This window comes from Parambassis ranga, chromosome 2 (assembly GCF_900634625.1).
Source record: "Parambassis ranga chromosome 2, fParRan2.1, whole genome shotgun sequence".
Classification (NCBI taxonomy): domain Eukaryota; kingdom Metazoa; phylum Chordata; class Actinopteri; family Ambassidae; genus Parambassis; species Parambassis ranga.
In genome coordinates, this window is record NC_041023.1 from 23,734,102 (window position 1) to 23,761,453 (window position 27,352).

General features: G+C 44.8%; 1 protein-coding gene across 4 annotated transcripts; it reads left to right on the top strand.

Moving 5' to 3' along the window:
- The first annotated feature begins 1,522 nt into the window (after positions 1-1,522).
- Positions 1,523-26,461, top strand: kmt2e (lysine (K)-specific methyltransferase 2E). 4 transcript variants are annotated; one of them, XM_028396513.1, is made up of 25 exons: positions 1,523-1,879; positions 10,317-10,501; positions 13,926-14,037; positions 14,251-14,480; positions 14,653-14,792; positions 15,223-15,404; positions 15,504-15,542; positions 15,623-15,823; positions 15,997-16,127; positions 16,253-16,370; positions 16,450-16,559; positions 16,646-16,898; positions 17,800-17,898; positions 19,453-19,524; positions 20,076-20,261; positions 22,086-22,412; positions 22,557-22,856; positions 22,936-23,086; positions 23,177-23,400; positions 23,485-23,541; positions 23,665-24,210; positions 24,331-24,608; positions 24,751-24,830; positions 24,914-24,993; positions 25,154-26,461. In XM_028396513.1, exons 2-25 carry the CDS (start codon positions 10,431-10,433, stop codon positions 26,180-26,182), a joined length of 5,016 nt encoding a protein of 1,671 aa, XP_028252314.1. In that variant the 5' UTR covers positions 1,523-1,879; positions 10,317-10,430; the 3' UTR covers positions 26,183-26,461. The 4 variants fall into 4 exon arrangements, with proteins under 4 accessions (XP_028252314.1, XP_028252319.1, XP_028252320.1 ...); XM_028396518.1 differs by lacking the exon at positions 19,453-19,524; XM_028396519.1 differs by lacking the exon at positions 17,800-17,898.
- The last annotated feature ends 891 nt before the right edge of the window (positions 26,462-27,352 follow it).

A 27,352-nucleotide genomic window follows, 5' to 3' on the forward strand; every position in this document is an offset into this window, starting at 1 on the left:
AATGCTGGTTCTCATAGAAATGTGTCAGAATACACACTACATTGTAGTTTGTTGTGTATGGGGCTGCATAGGTGTGGACCACTGTCCACCTCTGAGCAGTGTTCTGCTGGGAAACCTTAGTTCCTGCCATCTGCGTGGTACACCTACCACCCACCCACGCATTGTTGCAGACCAGGTACACCCCTTCATGCAAACAGGTGTCCCTGATGGCTGTGGCCTCTTTCAGCAGAATTATCTGCCATGCACCAACACAGAAACGTTTCAGAAATGGTTTGAGGTGTTGACTTGACCTCCAAATTTCCCAGATCTCAATCCAATCAAGCATCTGTGCGATGTACTGGACAGACACGTCCAATCCATGAAGGTCACACCACACCTCACAGCTTACAGGATCTGCTGCTAACATCTTGGTGCCACATACCACAGGAGACCACCCCTCGGCAGGTCAGGGCTGTTTTGGCAGCAAAAGGGGAACTAACACAACATTAGGCAGGTAGTGATGATGTTATACCTGATTGGTAACTGATTTACCACAGAAAAATACATAAATATATGTAGTTTAAATGTTTTGACAAATAAACTTAATAGTTGGATTTCAAAGTGCATGAATTATTATGAAAATAAATCCTAATGTCGCTGTTCTGTGCTTTAGTTCTATAATATTGCAGCCCCTATGATATCTTCCTGTATGGCCTGTGTCCTTTTGTCCACCATTTAATCTTCATATTCCTTCCTAATATCAGTTCAATATACAAAATGCTGCTCTTGTGTAAGGGAGTTACATAACAGCTTAGTTGCCACCTACTGTGTCGTGTAGCAGATTTGGGTGCTCCTTCAGAACTAGAGGTATAATAAATAAATTTATTCAACTTATATGAATATGTCACAAGAAAATATTCATAAAAAAATAATCAAATGACATTTGGACGGTGTACAATCATTGCTTTGTTAGTTATTTATAGACATATTTAATATAAATAGCCTACATATATTGAATAAATATATAAATATTAAAATGACATCTAATTTAAATGAACTACTTGCAGTGTGTTCCTTTTCAGCAAGGGAGGAAGAAGAGGAAACAGGAGGGGAAACGGCAATTTAGCTCGAACAAAACCTCCTGATAAAAACATTCCCACAGCTGACTTCACTTTCAAAACATGATCGTGCAGATAGCAAGAACATTAATGGGAGCAGCACAGAAACATTGTGTGCGAGCTTTAGATTGCACAATGCGCTGCATGTTATTTAAAAAAAACATTAAAAAAATATATTGATCTTGTAATTAGTTTTGAAATGTCGTCTTTATCTACAAACTATTCGTTTTGACGTGCACTGTCTGAATATCGCGGCACAAGTTAATCCAGAGCGTGGCCGACAAAAATAGCAGACTAGTTAAGGAATCGCTGCCGTGGACGCGCATGGAGCACGGTCATGGCGCCCCTGTGAGATCGGGAGTGTAACCCCGCAGTATGTGGAGGCGGAGCTCGGGTTTACTGATGGCGAGGGAGGGGGTCGTGGGGGAGGCGGAGTCTCAGCAGTCCTGGCAGGGCCGCCATTTTTGCAAAGGGAAAAGAGACTGGTTTGAGGGGATCTAATTTCTAAAACTCGCCGTTGACTAGGGCTCAGTTTTAACGGTTTCGAATTGATTTGTGACCACACTTGGATCCCCGCGTAAAACATCAGGCAAGAGATTTTTTTAAACAGGAAAATACTCTTTAGAGGACAACGTAAATACAAACATTTAAAGCTTGGCTAGGGATCCGCAGTGTGTGGACAGAAGTATTGTTTTGGTTGTGGAAGCTGTGTGGAAAGCGACGGGGGTCTTACCCAGGTCCCCTTATTTGCTATTCAGATCCTCCAGAGTGGACATAAAACGGTGAGTACACTGCATTAAGTGTTAGATATAGAGGGAACACAAATCCGACCTGAAAGGATATTGTTGGCTTTAGTTAGCTGGCTAGGCACATCATGCTGATGCTGGCTAACGTAGCTGAGTTTCAGCTCGCTAACAACACTGTAAGGCTAGAATGCCAGTACATTTTAGTTCATAATTACGTTAAACGAAGCCCGAAAACAGCTAATTAAATGACGCGAGTTTCTAGTGTAAGTATCAAGTTGGCAAGCGTAACGCCAACAGACCACTTGCTAGCTAGCGCATGCTACTAGCTCAAATTAGCTTGACACAGAGCGAACAGACCTCCGACTTTTCGTTGGAACTGTAGCAGTACACGATACGTCATATAAAGCGAATCATATTTACAGGCAGAGGTGATCAAGAACCATTTTTTGCGACATTGAAGCACCGTGAACACAAGATAAACCTCAAGACTCAAGACAAAAACGCAGCAGTTATATGAATCTGTCCCACAGCGTAACGTCTGAGTCAACAACTGTTAACGTTGCCAAAAGTGTACTTCTCATTAAAGATGGGACATATTAATAATTTTCGCACGTTGGGTTGATAAGCAGAGCCAGAGGGGGAGTCACTTGGTGTTTAGTTTGACACAGTGGCACTGCGGGCCATATTGCGCACAGTTCCATCTCTTTTTGTGTAAATAATTTGACCTCCTAAACAATGCTACCCGCTTGATTTCGAATCAGTTTAAATACTGTACATTAGCTGCAGTCGGTGTTACAGTGCTCCTCAGCAAAGCGCCAATTCTTTTTGGGATATCTTGTATTACTTGAATACAGTCTTTGCAACACGTTCACCCAGCGAGAAAACAGTGGATTTAGCATTAATTACAAACTTGAATTTGTCGTGGTTTGTCACATCCTGCTCTTCTAGAACACGGGACATTATTTCCGTTCAGCGCAATTTCATACAATGCCACTGTTCAAAGCCAGAGAACAATGAGCTTTTACATGCATGTAAACAGATATAAGATCTTTAGTCAACTGTCCTAGTCAACTAAAAGCAAGGCCAGTTGTTAGGGTAGCTTAAATGCCTCGCTACATTACGCAGTAATCTCATAGGCTCCTGGGCTTTTATACAACCGCAGTTATGGCGAAATGAAATGAAGAATCTGTCCAATGTCAAACGAGAACCGGCCGACTGCTCTTTTGTTACAATCGGACTTACAAGTACATTTCGCGATCACTTAATTTAGATTCAGGGGTGTATTGGGTTCAAATACTGCAAGCGTGGGGGAGGGGATGTTCCATTTGGGCATATCGCCCCAGTCATACAATTTGTAACTCCATCTCGATTGGCAGTCCTAGCCATGCTGAACTATACTGTCGCAATTGGTTGTTTCACCTGACCTGAAAAATTACCGTATGAAAGTGCAATTAGGTTTGGTTTGCCCCGAGCAGCTATCTCTCGGCGCCGATGTTGTCGCTCTTTCCTGTCTGTGACGAGCCAAGTCTTAATCCACTTCTTTCGTGTCGGTGTTAGCTTGCTTTGCTAACTGTTAACCCTCTACGCATTATGCTGTTAGCTTCCGCTGGTTAGCACTAGCTCGGTCGGTGCATTCCGTGGTTATTTTTGGTCTTTATTCACGGCCCAAATTCAAGAGATTCCTTGTTTCACTGTGTGCTTTCTGTCCAACGGGTCCAAAACTGCCTCAGACGGAGCTTGTTTAGATGGTCTCAAGTGCTCCGAATTCCTGATAACATTACATTTCGAGAGGCTAATGCTGGTCGTAATTGCTAGCCGATTAGCTTACTGGCCCTGCTTTCGACGAAATCACAAAAAACCCTAATGGTAACAACACAGAAACTGTACCGACAGAGTGATACTCAAGGTAGAGTGTGTGAAAGAGGCGATTGAATGCATTCTTGGGGATTTTCTTCCCATGGCGAGGCTCCCCCGGCCAGACGATTGTCTCGCCGTCCTGAGAAAAGCGCTATGAAAATGGCGACAGCACCAGGGTGTTGTGGAAACATAATAGCAACGTTGTACCCTCCACACCCCTATCGGCAGTCCTGACTGCAGCGCCGACATACTCGCTGGGAAGCAACTACACAACACATGATTTGTATTTTAGTTCAGGTTTTAATAATGGCAAAATATTTTAATTGTGTCTCGGTAACACATCGTTGCTTGGTTTGTTATAGTAAGAATAGTAAGAATCAGACATGCTGTTGCTTCATTCCCAAAACGTAACATGCGTCACGGCTTATGCTATTGCTTATGTTTTAATGTTGGAGCAATATTGTGATAGTCTTAATTTTAGTAAGGTGCTTACACTATATATATATATATATATATATATATATATATATATATATATATATATATATATATATATATATATATACACACACACATACAGAAGAATTGGTCCTATGCAGCGTGGAATTTACTTTATATTATCAATAAACAACATTGTGTTGTGTCCTTCTCTAGCCTGGCTTATTTTTTCTTTGACTGTTCATCTCCTCTGTTTAGATGATCAGTAATTTATTTAATGCTGGAGGTTGTGAACAGAAATAAGAAGGGGTTGCCTCATGCTTGTGTGTGTGAAACACAAATACTCAGACATGCTTAGCATGTCATTCACTTTACATTTAGATCAATTTGCAGGAAATATTCCAGCCATTGCACTTTATTTTCATGGCAAATCTGTTTAATCTTGCATGTTCCCATCAGTGTTTTGTTGTTTTTCAGGATAATGCAATAGCAGAAAAAGCTGCCTTAGTAGTCTCTTGAATTAAGCAGGTTCTAAAGAAAATATAATGCTGTTGGCCACTAATGAGTCTCTTTTAAGACCTGATAAGGTGGTTTGTGCATTTTCCTGTTAGTGAACTCATAGAATAGTAGCATTACAAATTAAAATATACAGAGAAGTAAATTAAAACTATCTTCTAGGATGGCATTTTAAGCCTGTGACACAGCTGTCCTCTCCTCTGCTTCTTTGGCACTTAGTTCAGCTCAAATGCCTGTTCATGGCTCTTGCCAAGAAGCATTTTCCCCCTCTTTTACCCCTGATAATTTTGATGTCCGTTGTGTGAAAAGCAGAACATTTTGCTTGTTGTTGAAGCACGTGGCGGCAGTAGCTGCATAGTCTGAGCGTTATCTCGTGAATTCAAACAGTATTAAAAACATAAATGTGGGTTTTGTGACTGTAATCTCACATTACAGCTGTGGTGTTATCATCATCAGCAGTGAAGACTGAGAATGTTACATATACACTAATGCAGAAGCAGCGATAATGCATGACACAATACACCTTGAACCATACATTGTGAAATAGGCATGCAAGGCAAGGTCACTATGATGGTGTTTATGTCACAAGCGCTGTTACAGACTTGAAAACTTTTTTAGTAGTTTTCAGGATCACTGTTTTTGTGAGTGCAAGGTGTCGTCTATGTGGATGAGGTTATTACAACTTGAGTGAGAAGTGAGAAGGCCCTGTTGTGCTTAATTAGCCACTATTTCATAATACACAAAATCCCAAGTCCTCTTGCTCATCCTTTTAAAAGAGCAAAGGTCTTTGTTCAAATCCTCTTTCATTTTTTTCTATGTGATAACCGAGCTGGCAATATTAAATACTGGATTGGTTGTATGTGTGCCTGGTGGCCTTGGTGCAGTAAAGTGTGCATTTGTTTGCTGTGTGAACAGTGTTGGTAAGCTGCCACTCCCTCTCTGCCATGGGGACAGAGGCCTTTGGCTGGCAGCAGAGCCCTGGCAGTCTCAGATGATACACCTTTCCTCCTACCATAACCCCAAGACAGACTCTTAGATACCCATATGATCAATATGCCACAAGCGGCGTCAAATGTTTTTAATTTTTCAGGATGTTCAGCAGAGAGAGACAGAGAGAAGACACCAAGTTCTCAGCATATCAAATGTTGTATTGATATATTGACACGGCATATAAAGGCCATGGGACCATCAGCTCTTGGATTGATCCTGTTCTGCATTCGGGAAAGCGGCTCTTGTGTGTGTTTATATACACATTTCACATGTGGGGCTTAGCTGTGTAGCTGTTTCCCGGTCTCCAGTGATCTCATATTTGTGGTGCCAGGACCCCGAGAGACCCAGAGACAAAGCTGCCTGGCTCAGGAGCTGGGTGCAGTCACATGGCATCCCAGCTGGGAGGAGAAGCCAGGGCTCAGGTGACCTGTTTTTGTACTGCTAGCTGGGCCGTAACAGATCCCTCTTTAAACTAGCAAGCTGCCTCCCTCGACAGGTGGCTTAATGGCCGTGGCTGCTGAGGCTGCAGCCCTGCGACATCTTCCTAGCCTTTCTGTTGCTGTGCCTATGTTACAGTAGAATTTATCGGTCCTAGCATACAGCAGGAGTGGCCGAATAAAGAGGGAATTTGTCATTGATGTTGATGATGTAACAACACTGCGGTCCAGGCTTGAAATTGATCATCAAACACTGTTGTAATGGGACCTGAGTGGCTCTTTTTGTTCTTTTGCTCTGTAGATGCTTAGCAGCTTCTCTCCGATTTTTCTGTACACATCAGCTCACATTTTTATTTAGTTGTGCAGTGCATTCTTCAAATGCTGTAATTAGCTACCAGCTGCATATGTGCCTGCTTGTCAGTCTCTAATCGTGATAGCTCTACAAGTGTGGGGACAAGTCATTTAAGACCTCACAACCACCTGAAAAAGCAGCAGTAAGTGAACTGTTTCCAATGTTATACAGACTGCTCTGATTTTTAGATGTTTAAAACACCTCACCCTTTACCATACACAGTTTGGTTGTGATTTGGTAAGCATGAGGCAGAGGGAGAGAGAGATTGTGCCCTAGGGTTCTACTGAACAGGCATTACTCAGACTACAGGAGGGCTGCCCCAGCTTTTCTGCCAGACCTTGTTCCTACAGACTTTAACCCACTCACACCCTTACTGTTTTAGCTGAACACACAGGAAGTCATTTTGATCTGGATACTTAGGTTTTTGTGCCATTATTTGTTTTGTGTCTTCCCATCATAGCAATTTATGTCACCACAGTTATGTCAAAGTTCTTAAAGCAGCAAAATATGTGGCAGACCAGGGACCAAGACTATTGTGACTCACTCTGAAATGAGTATGTAACCTAGCCACTTACTTCGTGTTCCCATCAGCCTGCTGTCCCTTTAGTCTATATTGTTCACTAGTTGGTTGTTAAGGGGACTAATGTGTCCCTGTTGTCTGACATCTAAGCAGACTGGTCTCTACGGTCTAAGGAATACATTTCCTATTGCAGCCCCAAAAAAATGGTTGTGTGGACACTCACATCCATATCCCCTGCTGTATTGATGTATGACTTCACCTTCAGCGCTTGAGTGCAGAGGGAGCGCTGGCAGCCATGGGCACACTGATTTATGAAGGACAAGGCAGATGCAACGTGTTCCACGGTGGGTACCGATGAAAAGAGGGCCAGGCCTGCATTCCATCTGGGTCATGCTTCCTGTGTATGTGATGTTATTTGTATGAGTTGGGTTTTTTCTCCTCAGTTTGTGAGCTGAGTCATTGAAGTCAACTATAAAGATGGTGTGAAGTCACATGATCTTGGCAGGGGGGTTTGGAATGGAATCCCTCTTTTATTGCTCCATAATCAGCCTAGAGTTGACTACGAAAACAAGAATGAAAATGCTGTAACACATAGAGCAGTGGTAAAAAACTGAGGGGAGCTGTTGCCCATAATTTTAATATGATGGTATGGGTTTTCCCTGCATGACTTCAGCGCAGCTTTTTTTCTTAAAAGGATAGCTATTCCCCACACAATGACGTGACTGTGTCCCCTCACTGAAGGAGGGAAGGAGGAGAAAGAGACTGGCTTATGCTGTGTGCTCCACTCCGCCACCCAGAGTCCACCCAGGTCTCGGCTGTGTAGCATCACTGTCAGACAGTCCCCATGAACACCTCCCCCACCCTCTGTCCTCTCAAATGAAGGGGTTGTGGTGATTTCTAGAGCTCCCCGTAGTGCCAGAAAATATTATATTTTCTGGCATATATATATGTTAGAAAAATAAAAGGTGAACTGCTTTGGTGAAATGATACTTACAAAATCTAAACCACTTCCATGTTGTGGTTTGCTTTACTATAATTCAATCTTGGTATGTTTTTTATGTTTGTGTCCCTGTTCAACTTTCCCTTGGTGCTACATGTTCCATGTTTTTGTTCCCCCTCATGTTTCCATAACAGCAGTGGATTTAGCCAAAGGTGGCTTTAAATGGCCTCTCCTGGCCCTCTTGTAATTAGGAACTGTCTAAGCGACACTCCCCTTCCTCTCAGCTCTGCGTTACTGTCTCAGGTTTATTTAGGAAGTGCAAAGAGGAGGGAGAGAAATCCGCCTGGGCGGGGTGACTGGGCACAGGAAAGGGGGTGTTTTTTTTCTCCTTTCATTGGCTGTGTTTCTCTGGGGTGATGGACAGCTCTCCTAGAGGAAGTAGGAGGAGCGGGCAGAGGCATCTCAGCGCAGCTCAGATTTAGTCAGGAATGTTGCTGCTCTACTGTACTTTTTTCCAGCTGTGAGTCTTAACTGTGTGTCTGCAGTGTGAGTGTGCAGTGAGAGCCTCCTTATAGAGGAATGTTTGAAAGGACAAGGTGAAAGGTCATCTCTCTGTTTGTAAGAGTGGAAGGAGGGTTAAATGCGTGAACGTGAGCTGGTGTGTGCATTCCTTAGTAGTGACAGTAGGATTCGCTCGAGACAAACATTGTGGATGAGGGGACAAACGGACTGCTTCTAAAGGGACGCTATTCCACCAGTGCTAAAACAGACTGGGCCTCTCTGATAATACAAAGAAAGGGGGTCTGTCATTTCAGTGTTTTTTGGCAAACTGCCCTGTCCTTTTTGAAAGAAAGAGTTCTGGTTACATCAGCCTCCATCATCAAATGCCCATGCCTGTGATATAGCCATGCTGTTTAGTCCAGTCTCTGCACACAGAATTATAAGAGAATCTGAAAGGTGATCCCACCAGTAGGCTTGGCTGACACACAGACTCGCAGGGGTCTTCTTCCTCCTATTAATTAGGCCTGGAGCTGACAGCTGTCATGTCTATGAGCCTCTCACCAGTCCTGCTGGCTTAAATAGTGCATTTGGGTGAATTAGTTCCTGAAATTACTCTCAGGGCTGCAGAGCCTGTTTAAAAAAAGTCTCCTGTTTGTGTTTCTCAATGTGGACTATGCCAGTTTCCGTAACAGAATCAGTCAGGGTTGACAGCTAGCCTGCACATGAAGTACAGTTCTCCTAGGGGAAACAATATAGTAAAAACAATGTGTGAGTGCTTTAGAGGGCATGCAGACATAGCCTTGCCTCACAGAGAACCTTCGTGGACATGCAGAGACAAGTTTGGCTGTGAGTGTTATCGCTTGCTAAGTGTGTAAAGCATACCCCTACTCAATAAATGACACATCCCTGCTTTGTAGCCCTTCTCCCATCTACAGCCAGAGCTGTGATCTGAGCCTTTGTTTGGCCTCAGTGTGCACGAGCAGGCGGAGGTGTGACCTCCAGCCTATTTTGTCTCAGCATCTGTCCCTCCCACTAATCCCGCTTATCAACAGAGCTCTCTGTATCAGGGGCAGCCACACTGACACATATGCTACCGTCTGGATTCACATGAGATACAAATATGTGATTCAAAATTCCCAGTTTCTAATCTATTAGTCTAACCAGCCTCCCACTTAGGGACCAAACAGGCACTTCATGTACTGCTTGACACCTAAAGTAGTTAATTATTAATGACTTGTTTTTACAGTAGCTTGATTGCTAGAGATGCTAACTGAAGCAACACACATCTAAGCTTTTCCAATGATTAAAATGTGTGTACATGCAAATACAATGCAGTTACTTTGCTGGAGGTTTTGTATGTGCTTCTTTTATCAAATGTGTGTATGAGTGCTCAGAATAGAGCAGTCCTCTTCAGTCGAAGGGGGGAAAAATGGCTTCTGTGTTGCATTTTCCTCCCTCCTTTCATGGCGGCTGGCTGCTGTGTGTTCTCTTGCTCCCCTTTGTGGGAGCTTTCTTACAGTGCAGCCTTTTGCATTCCTGGCAGAAAGTGTGTAGAGGTTGCTTTAGCACAGTTCGCAGCAGCAGCTTGGGCTTCACCTCACAACATCGTATCCTCCTGTTATTCACCAGTAAATAACCTCAGCTCTGTAGTTTTGTCAGAGGGGGAATTCCTGACAACACTAGCCTGTCACACACCGATCTGAAAGTATGAGTCATGTATTTATATTTGCTGGAAATACCCCGTTTTTCATAATGATTTGTAATTTCAGGTTTTGCTGCACAATGCAAACCCTCTTTGTTCATGGAAATAACAATCTTGAAGTGATTTATAATGGATGCTTCACAATACTAACAGGTTTGAATTGTTTTCTCTTTTTTGTCTGTCTGTCTTTATCTTTCGTCTCCTGTTGTGTGTTCCACAGGCCTTGTGGATGCACTTAGATGTCTGCAATGACTGCTGTGGCTGGCATGCCTCAGTGTTTTGGACTCCCTTTCTCTGGACTCAGTAGGACAAGAACTGATCAGCAGAGAACGTCATGAGCATAGTCATCCCAGTAGGGGTGGATACAGCAGACACCTCATACCTGGACATGGCTGCGGGCTCAGAGTGAGTATCACCAAGCTTTTACACCTTTTATTCACCCCCTCACTTACCTCCTCATTTCCTCCTCCCATTCATTGTTAGGTACCCTCTCTAGTCTTCATCAAAACTTCATTCTCAGTTTCGCTCCTCTCTATATTCTCTCCCCCCCATGTTTCACCTTCTCACCGCCTCTGTTCTCAGCTCTAACCCCTCGCTGGTGTCACATGCGCTAGACACTCTCATTTGACATGGTATTATTTTTCTCTGCCCCCATCTCCTCTTTATATGCCTCAACATGCCCTCTGTAATGACTAAAGCAGCTCTATCATTTATTTTCTTTATGGCTTCCAGACATATCTCCTCTCCTGTGTTTACAAAGTTACTGTTAATGGGGAAGGAATTTGCAGGAAGCAGGGCCTCTAGTGTGTGTGCTCTAATGGACAGTTCAGTCTCGTCATTGATTGTATTTGCACTCAGCCCATGGTATGACACATTCACAATGTTGAGCTTTATTAACTACATCTGCCCACGTCAAACTGGCTGTTAGCCCAGAATGTACATGTGTGTGGTCTGTGGCCGTAAAAACTAAAAAGTGTGAAGTATACAGAAGCACCAAACATTATTTTCCCTGATCCCTTGTTGATTCCGTAGCTTGATGTTTGCACATGTGTACACTGCACTCAGCCAGTGAAGCAGAAATGGTGCATGAAGCCATGGCAACAAGCCTCCTATTGCCCCTCCTCTCCGTTTCCTATAGTCTTGTCAAGGACATTGCCGTGGCTTTTTCTGGTCAAATAAATGAAGCAAGAGGTTTGCGTATGACTAAAGAATAGCACACGTCATCTACTTATGGAGGGGGTCCTGTCTCTTTAAAAGAGGGAGAACACTCCCCTCTGCCTTCATCAGAGCCGTTGCCGTGACAGCTTGTGTTGCCATGGAATCTGCCCCTCACTCCCCTCCCTCCTCTCTGCACTGCGCAGGGCCTGTTGCCATGACCACTGGCCTGAATGACAGGTGGTCCTCGCATAAATATGGCATCTTAAACAGTCCCACCGCGTCCCCCACCCCCCTCCTCCTCTCCACAGAGCTCTGCTGCCACCGTGGGTAGGAGTAAGCCCCCTTGCCTTGACTCTCACACTTGTTCTTTGTCTGTCTACAGTCTGTGTCCGACTGCCTGCTGCAGATTTATTCAAAGGCAGATAACAAGCTTGAAAGGGGCTTCCACCTGCTGCTGCGCAGGTCCCATCCAGACCACAGGGACCAAATGTAGCTGGACACTCACATGCACTTGCAGCTCTGGGGAAAATTGTGACTTTGCCAGCTGAGTCTGGCTACTCACCAGAGAAACAGCGTCACGTCCTTTCCACGTCCCCCTGAAGTCTGCAGCGGCGTGACCAGCTGTTGGCTAATGCAGTGTGTGTGTCCACAGTCACACACAGAGCCCAGCGTGCGCGCACACGCTGACAGAACACGTAGTGTTGCCATGGCAGCGAGTGGGAGCTCTTTAGGAGTGAAGGCGTTGCCTCTGGCTGTTCGGGGTTGCTCTTTTTCTCCCCTGCTGTTGATCTCTCCATTCTCCATGCATGTCCACTCTGCCTTCTCATCCTTTCTTAGCAGGTGGTCGCATTCTTAATGACATATGTTCCTTTTTAAATGCTCATGGTATTCATGAGCTATAAATAGATTAGAACTGTCACCTTAAGTTAAACTTGAACAAAAAATCTCTCTTCATTCCACTGTCTTTTTCTTTCCATTTTCTTGTATACGTGATTCTGGCCAAAGATGTATGTGCTGGAGCACAATCATGACTGACTGTATTTTTGCAGCATTCCCCGCATGTCCCGTCCCTCCTTTCTGCTCCTTCCACAGGAGTGCACACATGAATGATACAAAGCCTTGAGCCATGCGCACATGTATTCAAACACACTTACTTCCTTACCACTGAACAGGCTGGCTTACTTGTTTGCCCTGTGCCTGTCTTGGTCAATGTCTGTGTGTTGTCTTTGCTGTCTCACTAAATACATGGGTCGTCTATTTGTTTAAAAAAAAAAAAAAAAAAGAAAAAAAATTCAAAGCACCGTCTCTTACAAGAGCACTCACTACACACCTTGGCCAAATTGAATACCTGCAATATAAAGTGTAGACTTTGATCTGGTTAATCATTAACAAGGAAAGCAAGTGAGCCTACATTACACACAAGTATGATTTTTACATTCTCACCCTGCACATTTAAACAGTAATCTCTGTGGCAGTTATTCTGTTGTGTATGCAAACACACCCCTTACCATGGATCCGCCTCCAGACCTCATGTATGCACTTACGTTTTCACTTTGACAGTGAATAGTTGCGCGGCAATACACACAGGAAGTGTTGCACAGTGCTCTTTCGGCATGCGAGAAAAGCAATAGGGCAGAGAAGGGCTCACGCAGGTACTGTATCACTAGCTCGGAACTCAATTAAAGCAGGGTTAATCTTTAATATAAAATTACACTTGTTCCAACTACATGATTATTTTCTCTCCTGAAGGGCTTGGTTTGATTTTAGTGTACTTCTGTCTTGATTGTGAGCTTCTAAATATGTCATTGAGTCACAGTCTAATTCAAGCCCGTCTGGCCTGTTTAGGCGGCTCACTGTCATTAGTACTAATCTTGGGACGCTTTCTAATATGCTTAGTGAGTTTTTTCTCTGTATTGTTTTATTCCAGTGAACTTGCTGGAATTAATGCTAATTTCAGTGTGGTTATATGTAGTAGAAAAGGCAGCATAGGCCTCAGTTGTCATGTTTACCTGTTTTTTTTGTACACCTCCTTTGCAGTAGTTTAGTTACAAGTGTGCTTTTACATGGCAGAACCATTTACACACGGGAATGTCTTGCACATGTTGCAACACTTTACTTAGATCTCAAATGCATCCTGTTTATCCTGTAGCTTTCACTCTGGCTTATATTTCCCTTATGTCTTTCTGTCTACTGTCTTCATACCGGACCATCTTGTCTCATGTCATCAGTTTTGCCAGTTCCACTTCCCTCTTCCTTTAGAACCACCCCTTCAGCAACTGAAGACTAGATTATCATGTCATAATAAGGGTGGGTTGGTCTCAAACGGCCAAACAGGCTTTCTGGTGAAAGTGGATCTACTGGTTTGGTATGATTAGGCATTTTAAAAAATGACAGTGTTTTTGCTGTTTTTAGAGGCAATGTAAGTTTCTGATCATGATTTCAGTTCAGTTAAAGTGACATGATAGCAAACACTTTGTTTAGTGGATTTTCAGTGGCCTTGACCTCAGTTTGACTATCAGAGTCAAGGACTATATCTCTACCCTGCGTCCCTGTTAACTCACATCCTCATACTGTTAGAGGTAAACAATGCATTAACCTGTGTAACCTTGTTATCCATGTTTTTCAGTGTAGAATAACGTTTGTTCTTTCTTTTTGTGTTGCTCTTCTGCAGACCAGAATCGGTGGAGGCCAGCCCTGTGGTGGTGGAAAAGTCCAGCTACCCGCACCAGATTTACAGCAGCAGTTCTCACCATTCCCACAGTTACATTGGCCTGCCTTACGCTGTGAGAAATCACACACAATTTCCTATATTTCCAGCATTTAATTCTTTCATTTAAAAAAAAGTAGTGAAAATAATTTTGTTCTTTAATCATTACAGCTCTGCCAGTATAATTTCACAATGCCTAGTGATCTTTGCTGCACTTGTTCTGCAACCTGAGACTATACCACATGGACAGTACACCACTTGACCTGTATGTCTTCCATACTTTCAATAGGACCATAACTATGGGGCGCGGCCCCCACCTACGCCACCAGCCTCCCCTCCCCCCTCTATGTTGATCCGACAAGGAGAGGGCGGGCTGTTCGTTCCAGGAGGCCAGGACGAAGCATCCCGGGGCACCACACTCAGCACCTCAGAAGATGGCAGCTACGGGGCTGACATCACCCGTTGCATTTGTGGCTTCACCCATGACGATGGCTACATGATCTGTTGTGACAAGTGCAGGTGAGATCCTTAGTGCACAAGTAGTCACTGGTGTTGGACTTTTCATCCCATTGTCAGCTTGGTTAATGAGTTAGTCAGTGTCATATTACTTCTGTGGTTCAAATCTATCAATAATAGCTTTATATTGAGAGGTAAAATTTCATAAGTGACCTTTTATCAATGACTTTTTTAGTGCCTGGCAGCACATAGACTGCATGGGCATCGACAGGCAGAACATTCCTGAGACCTACCTGTGTGAGCGCTGCCAACCACGACACCTGGACAGAGAGAGGGCCATCCTGCTGCAGACCAGGAAAAGAGAGTGTTTATCTGGTAAGCAAATAGCACCAGCTCCTTACCCTTTAAAATCTCCACACGGTTACAATACATTTACAACAAGTTAGATAAAATAATGTGACTTGCTATTTTGAAAGTGTTAGAGGTTGTCTGTCAGACCCCACAATAGACGTTTTAGTTCTGCTTATGCTGGCTTCCTTGCTGCAGTGAATGGCCAGCTTGTTAGTGATCATAGCAGGTTGTAGGCTGTGTCAGGGTGCAGCCTTCTTCTCCCGCAGACCAGCCAGACTTCATTCAGCCTGGGACATAGTGACATCTGCTGGACAAGAAGCAAACTGTAGATGTAGTTAATTGTCTTATCTTCTATGAATGTAGCTTGGCTTGCTTTTTGTCTTGCCCAGAGCAGCTGTAGCTTTTTATAGCAGCTTATGTAATTTTTTTTATTCTCTCCTAATAACTTGTTTAGATGGGGACACAAGTGCTACAGAGAGTGGAGATGAGGTGCCGCTAGAGCTCTACTCCACCTTCCAACACACGCCTGCCACCATCACCCTGACCACTGGGCGTCTTGGCAACAAGCAGGCTGATAAAAAGCGTAAAAAGAGTGGTGATAAAGAGCCTCCAGCATCCTCTGCCAGAGCAAAGAAGGTCTCATTTGACTCACTGATTGACATTTACGACACTATTCACACCTTATGTTTGACCACCCATTATTGATAAAGTATCAATGTCTTTATAATCTTGCAGGCCTTTCGAGAGGGGTCCAGAAAGTCCTCTAGAGTAAAGGTAAATTCACAGAAACAGCATAACTACAGTTACTTCTGTTAAAACCAGAGCCATGAGTAACAACTTGGTGTGTTTCTCAGGGTGCAGCTCCAGAGACGGAGCCGACAGAGCACCCGTCTCTGTGGGAAAGTAAGATCAAGACGTGGATGGAGCGTTATGAGGAGGCTAGCAGCAATCAGTACAGTGAGGACGTCCAGGTGCTGTTGCGTGTCAAAGAGCAAGGCGACGGAAAGAGCCTGGCATACAACACGCACCCAGCCTCTTTTAAACCTCCTGTGGAGGTATGAGTAATCACATCTGTAAACCCATACAAATATACTTACACACATTGCTTAGGTACCTTGAAGTATTCTACCTGTGTACAACAGTAAGCTTCCTTTCTCGGGGCTTTGTTGTAGTAGAATCATTGCCTGTCTGGAGTATTTGCTCATTGCAGACCGATTCTTGCTTACAGAGTCAAGTTCAGAAGAACAAGAAGATCCTCAAGGCGGTGCGAGACTTGGCCCCAGACTCCCTCATCATTGAGTACAGGGGAAAGTTTATGCTTCGACAGCAGTTTGAGGCTAACGGATACTTCTTCAAGAGGTCAGGATGCCAATCAGTAGTCCAAAGGATTTCTCTTTGTATTTATTTCACTTATGAACCAATACAGTTGTCTCCTTTTAGGTAGGTCAAATCAAACATTTGACTTTCTTTCTTTTATTTTTTAGGCCGTACCCTTTTGTGTTATTTTATTCCAAATTTGACGGACTGGAGATGTGTGTAGATGCTCGCAATTTTGGTAATGAAGCGAGATTCATCCGTCGATCCTGCACTCCTAATTCCGAAGTACGTAAACATCACAAATAATGCGCTGTGTGGATAAAAACAGATGTCATTTACTTACGCTTTACTAAAACTCCCTCAGGTACGACATGTCATTGAGGACGGCATGTTGCATTTATACATCTACTCGTTGAGGCCTATCACCAAGGGCACAGAGATCACGATCGGTTTTGATTTTGACTATGGCAGCTGGTGAGTAAAAATGTTAAGCATCACATGTTACAATTCTGTAGAAAAAGAGCAAGGCAAGACCATTTCACTTTGTTTCCTTTTTGTAGTAAATACAAGGTGGACTGTGCCTGTGTGAAGGGGAACCAGGAGTGCCCAGTGCTCAAGCACAACCTGGAGCCCACTGAAAACCTGGGCTCCGGAGGACGACGCAGAGGGAGCCGCAAGGACAAGGAGTTGGCCCGCGATGACCAGGGCCAGAACCAGAATGTGGGTTTGGACGGAGAGGGGAAAGGCAAGAGCATAGGTGACGGCAAGCAGAGAAAACTCTCTCCTCTGCGGCTCTCCATCTCAAACAACCAGGTAAGATTACACAAAATTGTTTTGTGCAATACCACAAAAAAAACAACAAAAAAACACTGCTACTATACTATTGCATGATTAGACTCTTGTTTTCTGATCAATACATATCACATTCATGGTCCATGCATGCAATTCTATGATTGTTGTGAAGCAATCTGTGCATTTGATTTCATTGTTAGTCATGTTTTGTTGTACATCCCTTTTAGTGCCCTCTCTTTCCCATCAGTCCTTTTTATGCATTCACCGACCTTCCCAACTAATAATTTTTATGATCGTTCCAATGTGCCTAAGTCTGTGAAGGTATACGTGTTCAATATAATCGGAGAACAGCGTCTCTTTGGAATGTGCTAATTTCAACAGAAGTCTCATCTGTCATCAGGTCTGCCATGGCAGTTTTAATTCGCTAGGACCAAGTCAAATGATTGTAAATGGGTTTATTGAGCAGGCTGAATTTAGAGATGTTATGTTGACGTCATATCAGTCCAGTGTGTCATGTACCTGAAGTTGTGTTTAGGAAGGACATCCAGAAATGCAGATGTATGGAAGAAAGGTGAGCCGTTCCAACAAAAGACTAGTATTAGACTACAAAGTCTGTAATTACAGGCCAACAAGGATGTCAGCTGCAGCAGCGTTCATTCTGTTAGAGGGTGATATTCAAAGTCATAATTCCAACAAGCCACTTCATCTGACCAAAGTCAAGAGTGTTTTGTGCACAACTGCGACCCCTAAAAGGTCAAGTTACTTCTCCCCCCTTCCCCCTGGTATCTTTGAAGAATTCTCCCCTTCTCCCTCACCTCCTACCCCCCTTCCTCCACTCTGACCTGTCTTCTTCTAGTCTGTAGCCAGACGGAATGATCAGCCATGATAAAGCGCCATACCCCGCTCTCCCCTCCTCTTACAGGATCCTGAGTTATTTGAGGATCTAGAAGACAAAACCTCCGTTAGCAATGAAGTAGAGATGGAGTCAGAGGAGCAGATTGCAGAGAGGAGGAGGAAGATGGTAAGTGTGTCAAGCTAGGGGCTTTTTTTTTTTTTGCAACGCAGCCACCCAGCAGAAAGAGCAAAAATATAAAAGTAGAACTGCCCCCTGTTGCTCTGGGTGTGGACTTAACAATTTGTCTGCTAAGGGCTTGGATAGGAGCAGCTGTCCTACCTCTCTTCCCTAAGACTAGCCTCCTCTTCATTCATTTACTGCTAGCACTTCCACTGCTTTTTTCTTCCTCCCACCTTCAGCTTTAACTTCCGTCTTCTCTCACAAAAGCTTTGTGCTTGTCTTTCATTATGCAGTGATGTTTATTTTCCTCATTTGTTGCATTTTTTCCTCCACCATATGAGAAAATGAATAGGCTTGCAGTGCCACATGCCTGTAAACAACACCACCGCCTATCAGTGCGAACAAAACCAGTACATTATTTCCTTTACACGGCTGAAACTTTCCCCCATTGTGCATTATGGTTTGAGTATAGCTCTCTCACCTTCATGACTTTGAAATGGCCTTTTATGGTTTCAACCACTCTCCTCTAACTCTGCCAAATGGCCTTATGTCCCGGAGAGATGGGATCAAACACGCATACACACATACACACAACACATTGACACACACACACTCTCTGGAAATTACCCCGCAGTCAGCTTCATTTCACACGGTAGACCCAAGGTGTAAAGTGCTGACTCATCTTTGGCCAACATGCAGTTCTGCTAATCGGCCAGAACGAGAGATGGATAGTCAAAGGGAGGGAGGCCAGGGCCATATTGACTTTGGGAGATCTAATAGTATGCTGTGGCACCAAGAGCCCTGGTGCTGGAGCAAAGAAGTGTGCATTAACACAGACGATCACAAGAAGCATAGTAGACAAGTGAGGATGTTGTAAATCCATGCTGCAACATAGACAAGGGTGATGACATTGGTGTGTGTGTTGGCATAATATCTTGTTTACCTAAACTGGCTAATAAAAGCACGTGGACAGTTTTGCGTTGACGGCCTTTCTAAACGTTTGGTCATGTTGTGCTTAATAGTGCATCAAGTTGGTGTAAGATTAACTCGGGTACCTTAGAGGGATTGAAAGTGGTTTTAAATGCAGAGAATATACCCTAATTTAAGGTGCCTCAGGAGTGTACATGAATGAGTTTATTGCATGTTCCACAGACATCTTCATTCCATGTTTTTTGGTTTATGTGTGTACACTTGAAAATAACTTATTTATGCCTGATTTTGGTTGTTCATTTAGATGTGGGTCACAGCAGCATTCTCCTGAACATTTAGATATATTGCCTTCAGAAGCTAAAACTGTGGCCTGTAGAAGTGGCCACTAGTGGAAATGATGTGAAACTTCTCTGCTATTGGTGTGTTTCTTGTATCTGGTAGTCACAGCCTAAAGGGGCTGTCAGTATTTGGTATTTGTGATGCATCATAACTTGATGTGAAAGTAACTAATTCCTGTATAAAAAGGATTTTACAGTCTTCTTTGCCCAAATACCTACAGTCTTTAGTCCATTCAGTGTTTGTGAGGACTTATCTCTTCTAAACTGGGCTGTCTTTTTATTGAACATTCAGGCCAACCCAGCAAAGCAGTCCCATCTCCCTGTCGGGGCGGCTTCAAGCTGGAGGGGACTGAAACTTAAGGAGGTAAATTTGACCCATACATGGCCAACCCCACCCATTTACTAGCCTACCTACCACAAGATCTCCCAGTGGTCACTGACTATATAAGCATGCTAACTGTTCTGTCTTTACAGACGCCAGGCTTCAACTTGATCTTTGCAGAAGTGTTGTCTCAGTTTGTTTTGTGGTTTGAATCTGTTTTCAAAGGGGGTGGTCTGATTAATGGTGGGCTTCTGTGTTTTTGGTGGAGGTAGCTGTGGTTGCCATGTTAGGAGCTGGGGAAATTAGAATCATCCAGGAACACATTAGGCAATAATATAACCCCTACGTGTCACACAACTTCACAACAATTTCCTGTCGCTCCTATCATACCTTTTTTTGTGTTAAAGCAAGGGGTCACTTTTTTCCCTCATGTCTCTGCATTCGCGACTCCGCACTTAGATAAAATGGCTTCCGCTGTGTAGCACACAATAACCTGTTGCACCACTACCTCTGTGGCTCTAGAGGGGTGGAGGGATGATGTACTTCATGGACTTACACTGTGCTTTCTCACTCCCTCCCTTTCAACTCTTTAGACAAGAGAGGAGAGGAAGATGGAGGCGATCCTCCAAGCCTTTGCCCGGATGGAGAAGCGAGAGAAACGAAGGGAGCAGGCCCTGGAGAGGATCGGCAGTATAAAGACAGAAGTTGGGGGCCGCAGTGACATTAAGGAGGAGCCTCCAGCCACGCCAGAGACGGCTGATTCACCAGCTGTCGTGCAGGTGAGATTTTTTTTTTAACCCCTTCACATCTACCTATTTTTTGCTATCCTCGCCTAATTTGCATACCCAAAAGAAAAACCTTATAACAGGAGAACTGTAAGACCAATCTGCCTGTGAGAGACATCTTTTGAAAGATAATTCATTCTAGTTTCTGACAAAAATAATTATAAAAGTGTGAGTAGAGCACATCTTAAACTGCATCTGTTCAAAAAGTGATATTTTTTCATTTTTTGGTGCTCGAAAATAATGTAATATATTTGAAAAAGCCTGACAAAGACATGCTTGACAGTTGTCAGTTGAAATTATACACAGGTCTTCTACATCTTGTCAACCACACCTGTACAAAATTTCACACCTCTAAACCAAACTGTATGGAAGCTGTGGGCTGTTTTGTCTGTGGTGTCACTGGCGTCTCCAAAATGTGTCCAAATGGCCAAATTGTGCCAAATGCATTTTGATTACTAAAAAAACCTTGCATTGGCTTTTTTTCCTCATATGTCTATATCAAGCTTGACCGCTGTGGTCACCATACATTTACCGGGTGGTCAATTTAGGCACATATAACATGTATAATATTTGAAAGAACATGGAAAAACAGTTTTCATATGAATTTCAAATATGTTTTTTTATTACAAAGCAAAACTATCTGTCTGAAATGAGCAATTAGCAACAAATAAAAAGTGCAACTTTAGTGCTTTAGTACTGTTCTTTGAGTCACGGTCGTCATGGAGCCCGCGGAGCCCGTCAGCAAACATTTCTTTTCTGTCCGAGTCATATTCGCTGTCATCACTGTCCTAAAATGAGCTCCAAAGCCTCTGCAGTCGAATATGTCGTCATTTTTGCAGCTAACATGATTCTTTTAGCACCTGGCATTATCAAAGTCTGGCTGAGTGACAAAGACGGCAAGTGAACGCGAGTTTCACCTCTCGCTTCGTGCGTAACAAAGACGGAGGGGGGTTGCTTCTTCTCTTTATGCTTTGAAGTGTGCTACCGTTGCTACAAACAAACATTGCATGCATACCCTCTTTTGAAAGCTAACGTGATTGGCTACACGCTGACGAACCCTCATATCGTTGGCCAATAACAGCAGCCGTTACTAGTGCAGGGAATCTCACGAGGTTATACACAAATCTCGTTTCGAATTGGGGGCGCTTGTTATGTTTCAGGGGGTGTCCTGAAGTCAAACCTGAACAGAAAACATTGCGAAAGGTTTTGTTTTACAGGTAACAAAGTTATAAAAACGAACGCACCCAACACAGACCTAAACATACGCTGGAAAATAGCGGCTATATGCTAATAGCTCAGTGATGTTTGGACGATCAAAATTTTTATGCCGCAAAAATATGATTATTACAACAATATTTTCATAACGTGGAATACTTTTATGGAAACAAGCTTTTATTTTCTTTATCTGTGGATTCATACGATGAAAAGGAATATAAATAGTTGTGGATTGGATTCATAATAAGACTTCAGGACCTCTCCAAAGGTAGGAATGCAATATTATTATTAATATTAATACGTATGAATATTACTGAATTATGTTTTAGTGCTCATTGTGTGCACATAATGAGCTTAATAGTTGAATTCTAGATAAACTAAGCTTTCTAGCAATGTATAACATGCCTATAGTGACAAAGATATAACAGAGGTATATGTTGTGCACACTGACAAGAACTCTGTAAAAGTGTGACCAGAGCGTCGGCGCTCCGGTCGTTGAGAACAGGTTAAAGGACGTTGGCGTAAACAGTACTTTTCAAACTAGCTCAGGTTAGCAAATTCAGAAGTAAATGTATTAACCACTAATTTTTACACTGACTGTAGCCAAATCTGGAGGTAAAAGAGGAACCTGGACTAAAGCCAGCCAAAGTCAAAGGCTCAAGGAACAGGAAAAGTTTTTCAAGGAATCGCACTCACATTGGCCAACAGCGCCGGAGAGCTCGCACCATCAGCACCTGCTCCGATTTGCCCCCTGGCTCTCCAGCTGAGTCTATGGAGCCTCTGACCAACGAGGCCCCTGAAGGAGAGATGCCCACTGCACCAGAGCCAGAGGCCATCACCTTACAAGCACCAGACACCAGCCCTCCGCACAGCAGCTCACCTGCACCTGACAGGAACCGCACAGGGAGCAAGAGCTTCAAAACTAAAAAGGTTCAAACACTTTTGTATTTTTGACAATACAATAAAACAATAGCCTGCCGGTAACTGTTACCAAGTGTGGGTTTTGTATACAGCAATAATCAGTTAGCAAATGAGAAACAAGCTAATTTAATCTTACTCCTATCTTTTTCACAGCACTTTGTGAGTGAGTGGGTGGGAGAGAAACAGCAGGACCGGGGTGCAGTGCGAACGCCAGAACCAGCCCCAGAAAGGCCTCTTAGAATAAGCAGCGACCCCGAAGTACTTGCCACACAGCTGAACGCCCTCCCAGGCATGGCCTGCTCGCCGCAGGTCTACAGCACACCCAAACACTACGTCCGCTTCTCATCCCCATTCCTGGCCAACCGCAGCCCCGCCACTCCTGGAGTCCCTACTGGGAGACGGCGTTCCCGAGAACTTCCAGAGACACCGCCCACTACTGGCTCCTGCAAGAAGGTGCAAAGTCCTGCTTCATACACATCTATCAGTATTTATGTGCTACCTCCAGGTACTGACTTTGTTTGCTCCCTTACAGCGATGGTTGAAGCAGGCTCTAGAGGAGGAGGGTTCCACCAGCCCAGCCAGGCGACCAAGCCTTTTCATGCCTGGTGAGGGTCCTCTCAGCCCCTCCATTAATGGTGATTCTGACAGCCCTCTACCCTATAATGGCAACTGCTCGCTGCCAGGTAGGTCTTTCTGAGAAGTGGTGACACATTAACTGGTCCACCACCTGGAGATGTGAAAATGAAACATTTGATTTCGCTTCCTTCTTTCAGAGTTGCCCACTCCTTTGAAAAAGCGGCGGTTGAGTCCGTTAGATGCCTGCATGTCTGAGAGCTCCACACCTTACGGTTCCCCCTGTGCAACGCCCACCCGCGCGGAGCAATCAGAGACACCTATGCCTGTCTTATTGGCCACCCCACCGCGACCTCGAACAGAGGAGCCGAGTACAGAACCCATGCCCAGCCCCCCGACACACACACTTAATGCTCCTCAGGAGGTAAGACTGTCTACATGGAAGGACATAACGTTTACATGTTCGTTTATGTGTGAAAAAGATTTAAGTGTGTGTTTGGTTCCACAGTGTGAATCTTCAGTGGAGAACTCACCAGAGGTTAGCCGGAAACCCAGTGTGCAAGAGGTGAGATCATCGCCTGTAATGTTTAATGATATATGAAAATGGATGAAGCAATGTATTAGACATCTTTGCAATTATTTTCATTAAGACATGTCACCTGACGGTCAGCTCTTCCTTGTTTCTCAGGCCGATCGTCCACCTTCGCTAGTCTCCTCTCCCTGCATCAGGGCTCCCAGTGCTGAAGGACTACCATTGGAAGTCAAAGTCCCTGTACCAGAGATTCCACAGCCTCCAACTGCTGAGTCGGTGGACTGTGGAGAGGACCGGGCTGATGGGGTGCTTGTAGAAGGCACGAGTGAGGCCTCTTCATCTGTGGAAACATGTGCTTCCTCTTACCCCGCCTGGATAAAAAGCCCAGAAAGAGGCCCGACTGGACCAGCTGGCCTGAACTTCTCTCCAGTCAACTCAAACTTAAGGGACCTGACCCCCTCTCACACCCTGGAGCCTTTAGGAGCTCCCTTCAGGCCCGAGGCCACAGCTGGGCCTGTAGCAGTGCCGGCAACAGGGACAGCTTCATTGGTTGGCTCTCAGCCCCCATTCACTGAAGGCCAGGGTCAGCTCTTCTATCCCTGCTCTGAGGAAGGAACCTCGCTTGGCTTCTCGCGCTCGCTGAATGGGGATGGCAACGTTGAGGGAGGAGGGTCAGCGCAGAACCCCCCTCAGAAGAAAAAGGTATGGTTACAGCAGTTGAGCTCTCTTCATCCTTTCCTCCCCCTTCTTGTTTAGCTATCTGTCCAAATGCTGCCCTCTGCTGGTGTGACTTACTGACATCGTGGTTGTGCATCCTCGCAGGTTTCCCTATTAGAGTACCGGAAGCGTCAGCGGGAAGCTCGTCGCAGCGGCTCCAAGACAGAGTGCAGCTCACCTGTTTCCACCGTGCCACCTCTAAGTGTAGATGCCTTCTCCGTTGCTATAGAAACCACCAACGAGCCTTCCCTACCTCCTGCGCCCACAGCTCTCAGCAACACCACCACTGCTGCTACCACCACCACCACCACCACCACTTTAAAAGAAGCCCAGGCAAATGAGGAGGCAGAAGCTGGAGAGAAGGAAGGAGGAGAGGGACAGTGGTATGTTCTCACTGCTATTCTTTTATTATTATTATTATTGCACGTAATCTCGAGCCATAATAAGCTCTGGTGATGTTGTATGCATAGGTATTCAAATACCAATATACAAATACAAACATTACTGACTAATGTTTCTCTTCAGGACATCGTCAACCTCTGTCGAGCAAGCTCGAGAACGCAGCTACCACAGGGCTCTGCTGCTCAGCAAAGATAAAGACACAGGTAAGAATAACGTTTCTCCAAGTTTTCTGTGTGAAGTAGCATTTCCATTTAAATCATGTCTGTAAAACTGTTCTCTGTTTAAGATGGTGAGGCCGAAGGCGGAGATACACCCGCGCTGAGAGAGTGTTCATCTCCGAATCTGCAGAAGACCCCAACCCACACAGTAAGTCAACATTACCCCCAGCTTTTGATCAAAACGTTTTAAGGCCAGTATTTAAAACAAATTAAAATATTGTTGCGTCTAAAATTAAATAAAGGTTGACTGATTGACATGATGCAGATCTCACTGTCTGTCCCTCTCCTCTCTGCCTGTTTTCCCACAGCCCTGCTCTCCTGCTCAGCCTTCAAGTCGACCTGCGAAGGAGGAAGATGGTGACGGTCAACCTTGGACTCCCAATCCGACCAGCCAGCTGCCAAGCAAGCCTACAGGACCCAAGTCAGCCCCTCTTACTCCCACAAAGCTGCACACGACCCCGTTACCCTCCTCTCCAGTCCACTACCCTGGATCTTCCCTCCTCCATTCTCCCAAACCCCAGCCTCAGGGCTCACCCTACCGCAGCCAAAGGGCGCTGTTCTCTAACCAGTCCCAAAGCCAACCACAGTCCCAGGCTCAGGCTGGTCCTTTCTCCCAGTACAACACGCAGAGCGCCCCACCGCCACCTCCCCCGCCACCACCAGCGCCACCATCTTCCACAGCGTATTTTCCCAGCCAGAGCCCCTCACCTGCTGGACCATTCCCTGGGTATAAACCTGCCGTTACACCATCCTATCCTCCTTGTTCTCAGTCCCTCATGCAGACTCTTCCCCACAGCGTGCACTATCAGAGCTCAGCTGCTCCTCCGCCGCCTCCTCCTCCTCCTCCACACCCGATACCTGGTCCCACTTTGTTACACGTCAATCTGCAGCAGCCTCCCATGCAGCAGCATCAGCTCATGCTGTCAACTGCCCCTCCGCCACCTCCTCCCCCACAGGGTCAGACCTCCCAACAGCAGCAGCAACCGCCCTCTGGTGGCCCCCTTCTGTCACTTACCCCACCGCCACCTCCTCCTCCGCCTCCCCCGGCCCCCTCTACCAACACCCCGATGCAGCCCCACCACTATCAGAACTTAGGAGGTTTTCAGCCGGCGTTGATGCATCCCAGTGGTGCAGCAAACCCCTCAGTCCCCCCATCCACGTACCCCCCTCCCATTCAGCAGACTGGACTGCCTCCACCTCCTCCTCCTCCTCCCCAACAGACTCAACAAGGCCAGGCCCAGGCCACTGCCTCCCAGATGCCATCTGGGACTCGTGGAGCTCCTGCGTCCTCCGCCCCCTTCCACAGCTCAGGGTACCTGAGCACAGGGTGGCACTGACCTCCCTTGCTGCCGTCAGGACCCAGCAGCCCCTGAGAACTCAGCCCGAGAGGGGCATGTACCATAAGCTGTAGATACGTTTTCTATGTACCTGAACACACATGGCCAGTGGAAAAACAGCTGATTGTGGGATGAAAGGGTACTTTATAAAAAAAAAAAAGAACAGAAAATTTTAGAAAAAAGGACAATAACATGATCTTCAAGACAAACTGTAAAAAAAAAAAAAAAAAAAAAAACAACAACAAAAGAAACGAAGATGGACGATTTCCCCGGTGCTCATAGCCCTCTCTCTCGCTCTGTCTCTGGCCTCCATTTTTATAATATCCTTCCTGTTATGGAGAGGAAAGTTCTCTCACTGTTCTGTGTCTTGTTTGGACTCCCGTTGTAAGGCCCCGCACTTTGTTTATCAATGGACATTCCAGCCTATGCCCATCCTCTTCCTCCCCTGTCGGTTCTTCCTTTTTCTTCTTCTTCTCTTGTCTGTCGTCTGCTCTCTACACCATTTATTTGTTTTAATCTAGTGGCTTATTATAGCAAAGAGAAAGCTTTTTGTATAGAGAGAAAAAAAACACAATTATTTTTTTTATTCCTCTGTCTAACAACAAATATCTGTTCACCGCTGCAGATTCAGAAAAGACCCATTTCTGGGAGCCTGCCTCACTGCCGCAGGTGGCTACTGCACTTGTGTGTGTGTGTTACAGTGTGTATGGCTTCTTACTGGAGCAAAGTGAGTGTGAGATTTTGTGCATCGAGTGCTTGTGGTCTTCTGAGGTAGACAGGTCGCTCTCACCCACAGGTAGGACGTTAGCGGTTTATTTTTGAATATCAATGGTTATTTGTAGAAAGTGTAATTTAATGTATAGGTCGTTACTCCAGCTTTCACCAGGAACAGGTTGTAAATATTTGCTTCTTTTCTTTTCTATGCTTGTACAATTTGCTCCCATCCCATTTTGAAATATGGTTGTAAATATGAACGCTCTTCTTGGCAAAGCTGAATGTTTCTGTGACTGTAGCATTATTTTTATTTTATTTTCCCCCCCTCTCAACTCTTCAACTGTCTTTTTTTATTATTTGTGTGTGTGAGTGTATGTTTGTGTGGAGGGGAGAGACTCACAGACACTGCACTGGTTGGCTGTTTTCATGGTTCATTATAATAAATCACTGTAATGA

Bases quoted from the DNA above. Each gene is read 5' to 3' on its own strand.
- kmt2e (XM_028396513.1), top strand. From the start codon at position 10,431: ATGAGCATAGTCATCCCAGTAGGGGTGGATACAGCAGACACCTCATAC. The intron at 15,543-15,622 runs GTAAATTCACAG...TGTGTTTCTCAG, and splicing joins GAAAGTCCTCTAGAGTAAAG to GGTGCAGCTCCAGAGACGGA. The intron at 16,128-16,252 runs GTCAGGATGCCA...TTTATTTTTTAG, and splicing joins AACGGATACTTCTTCAAGAG to GCCGTACCCTTTTGTGTTAT.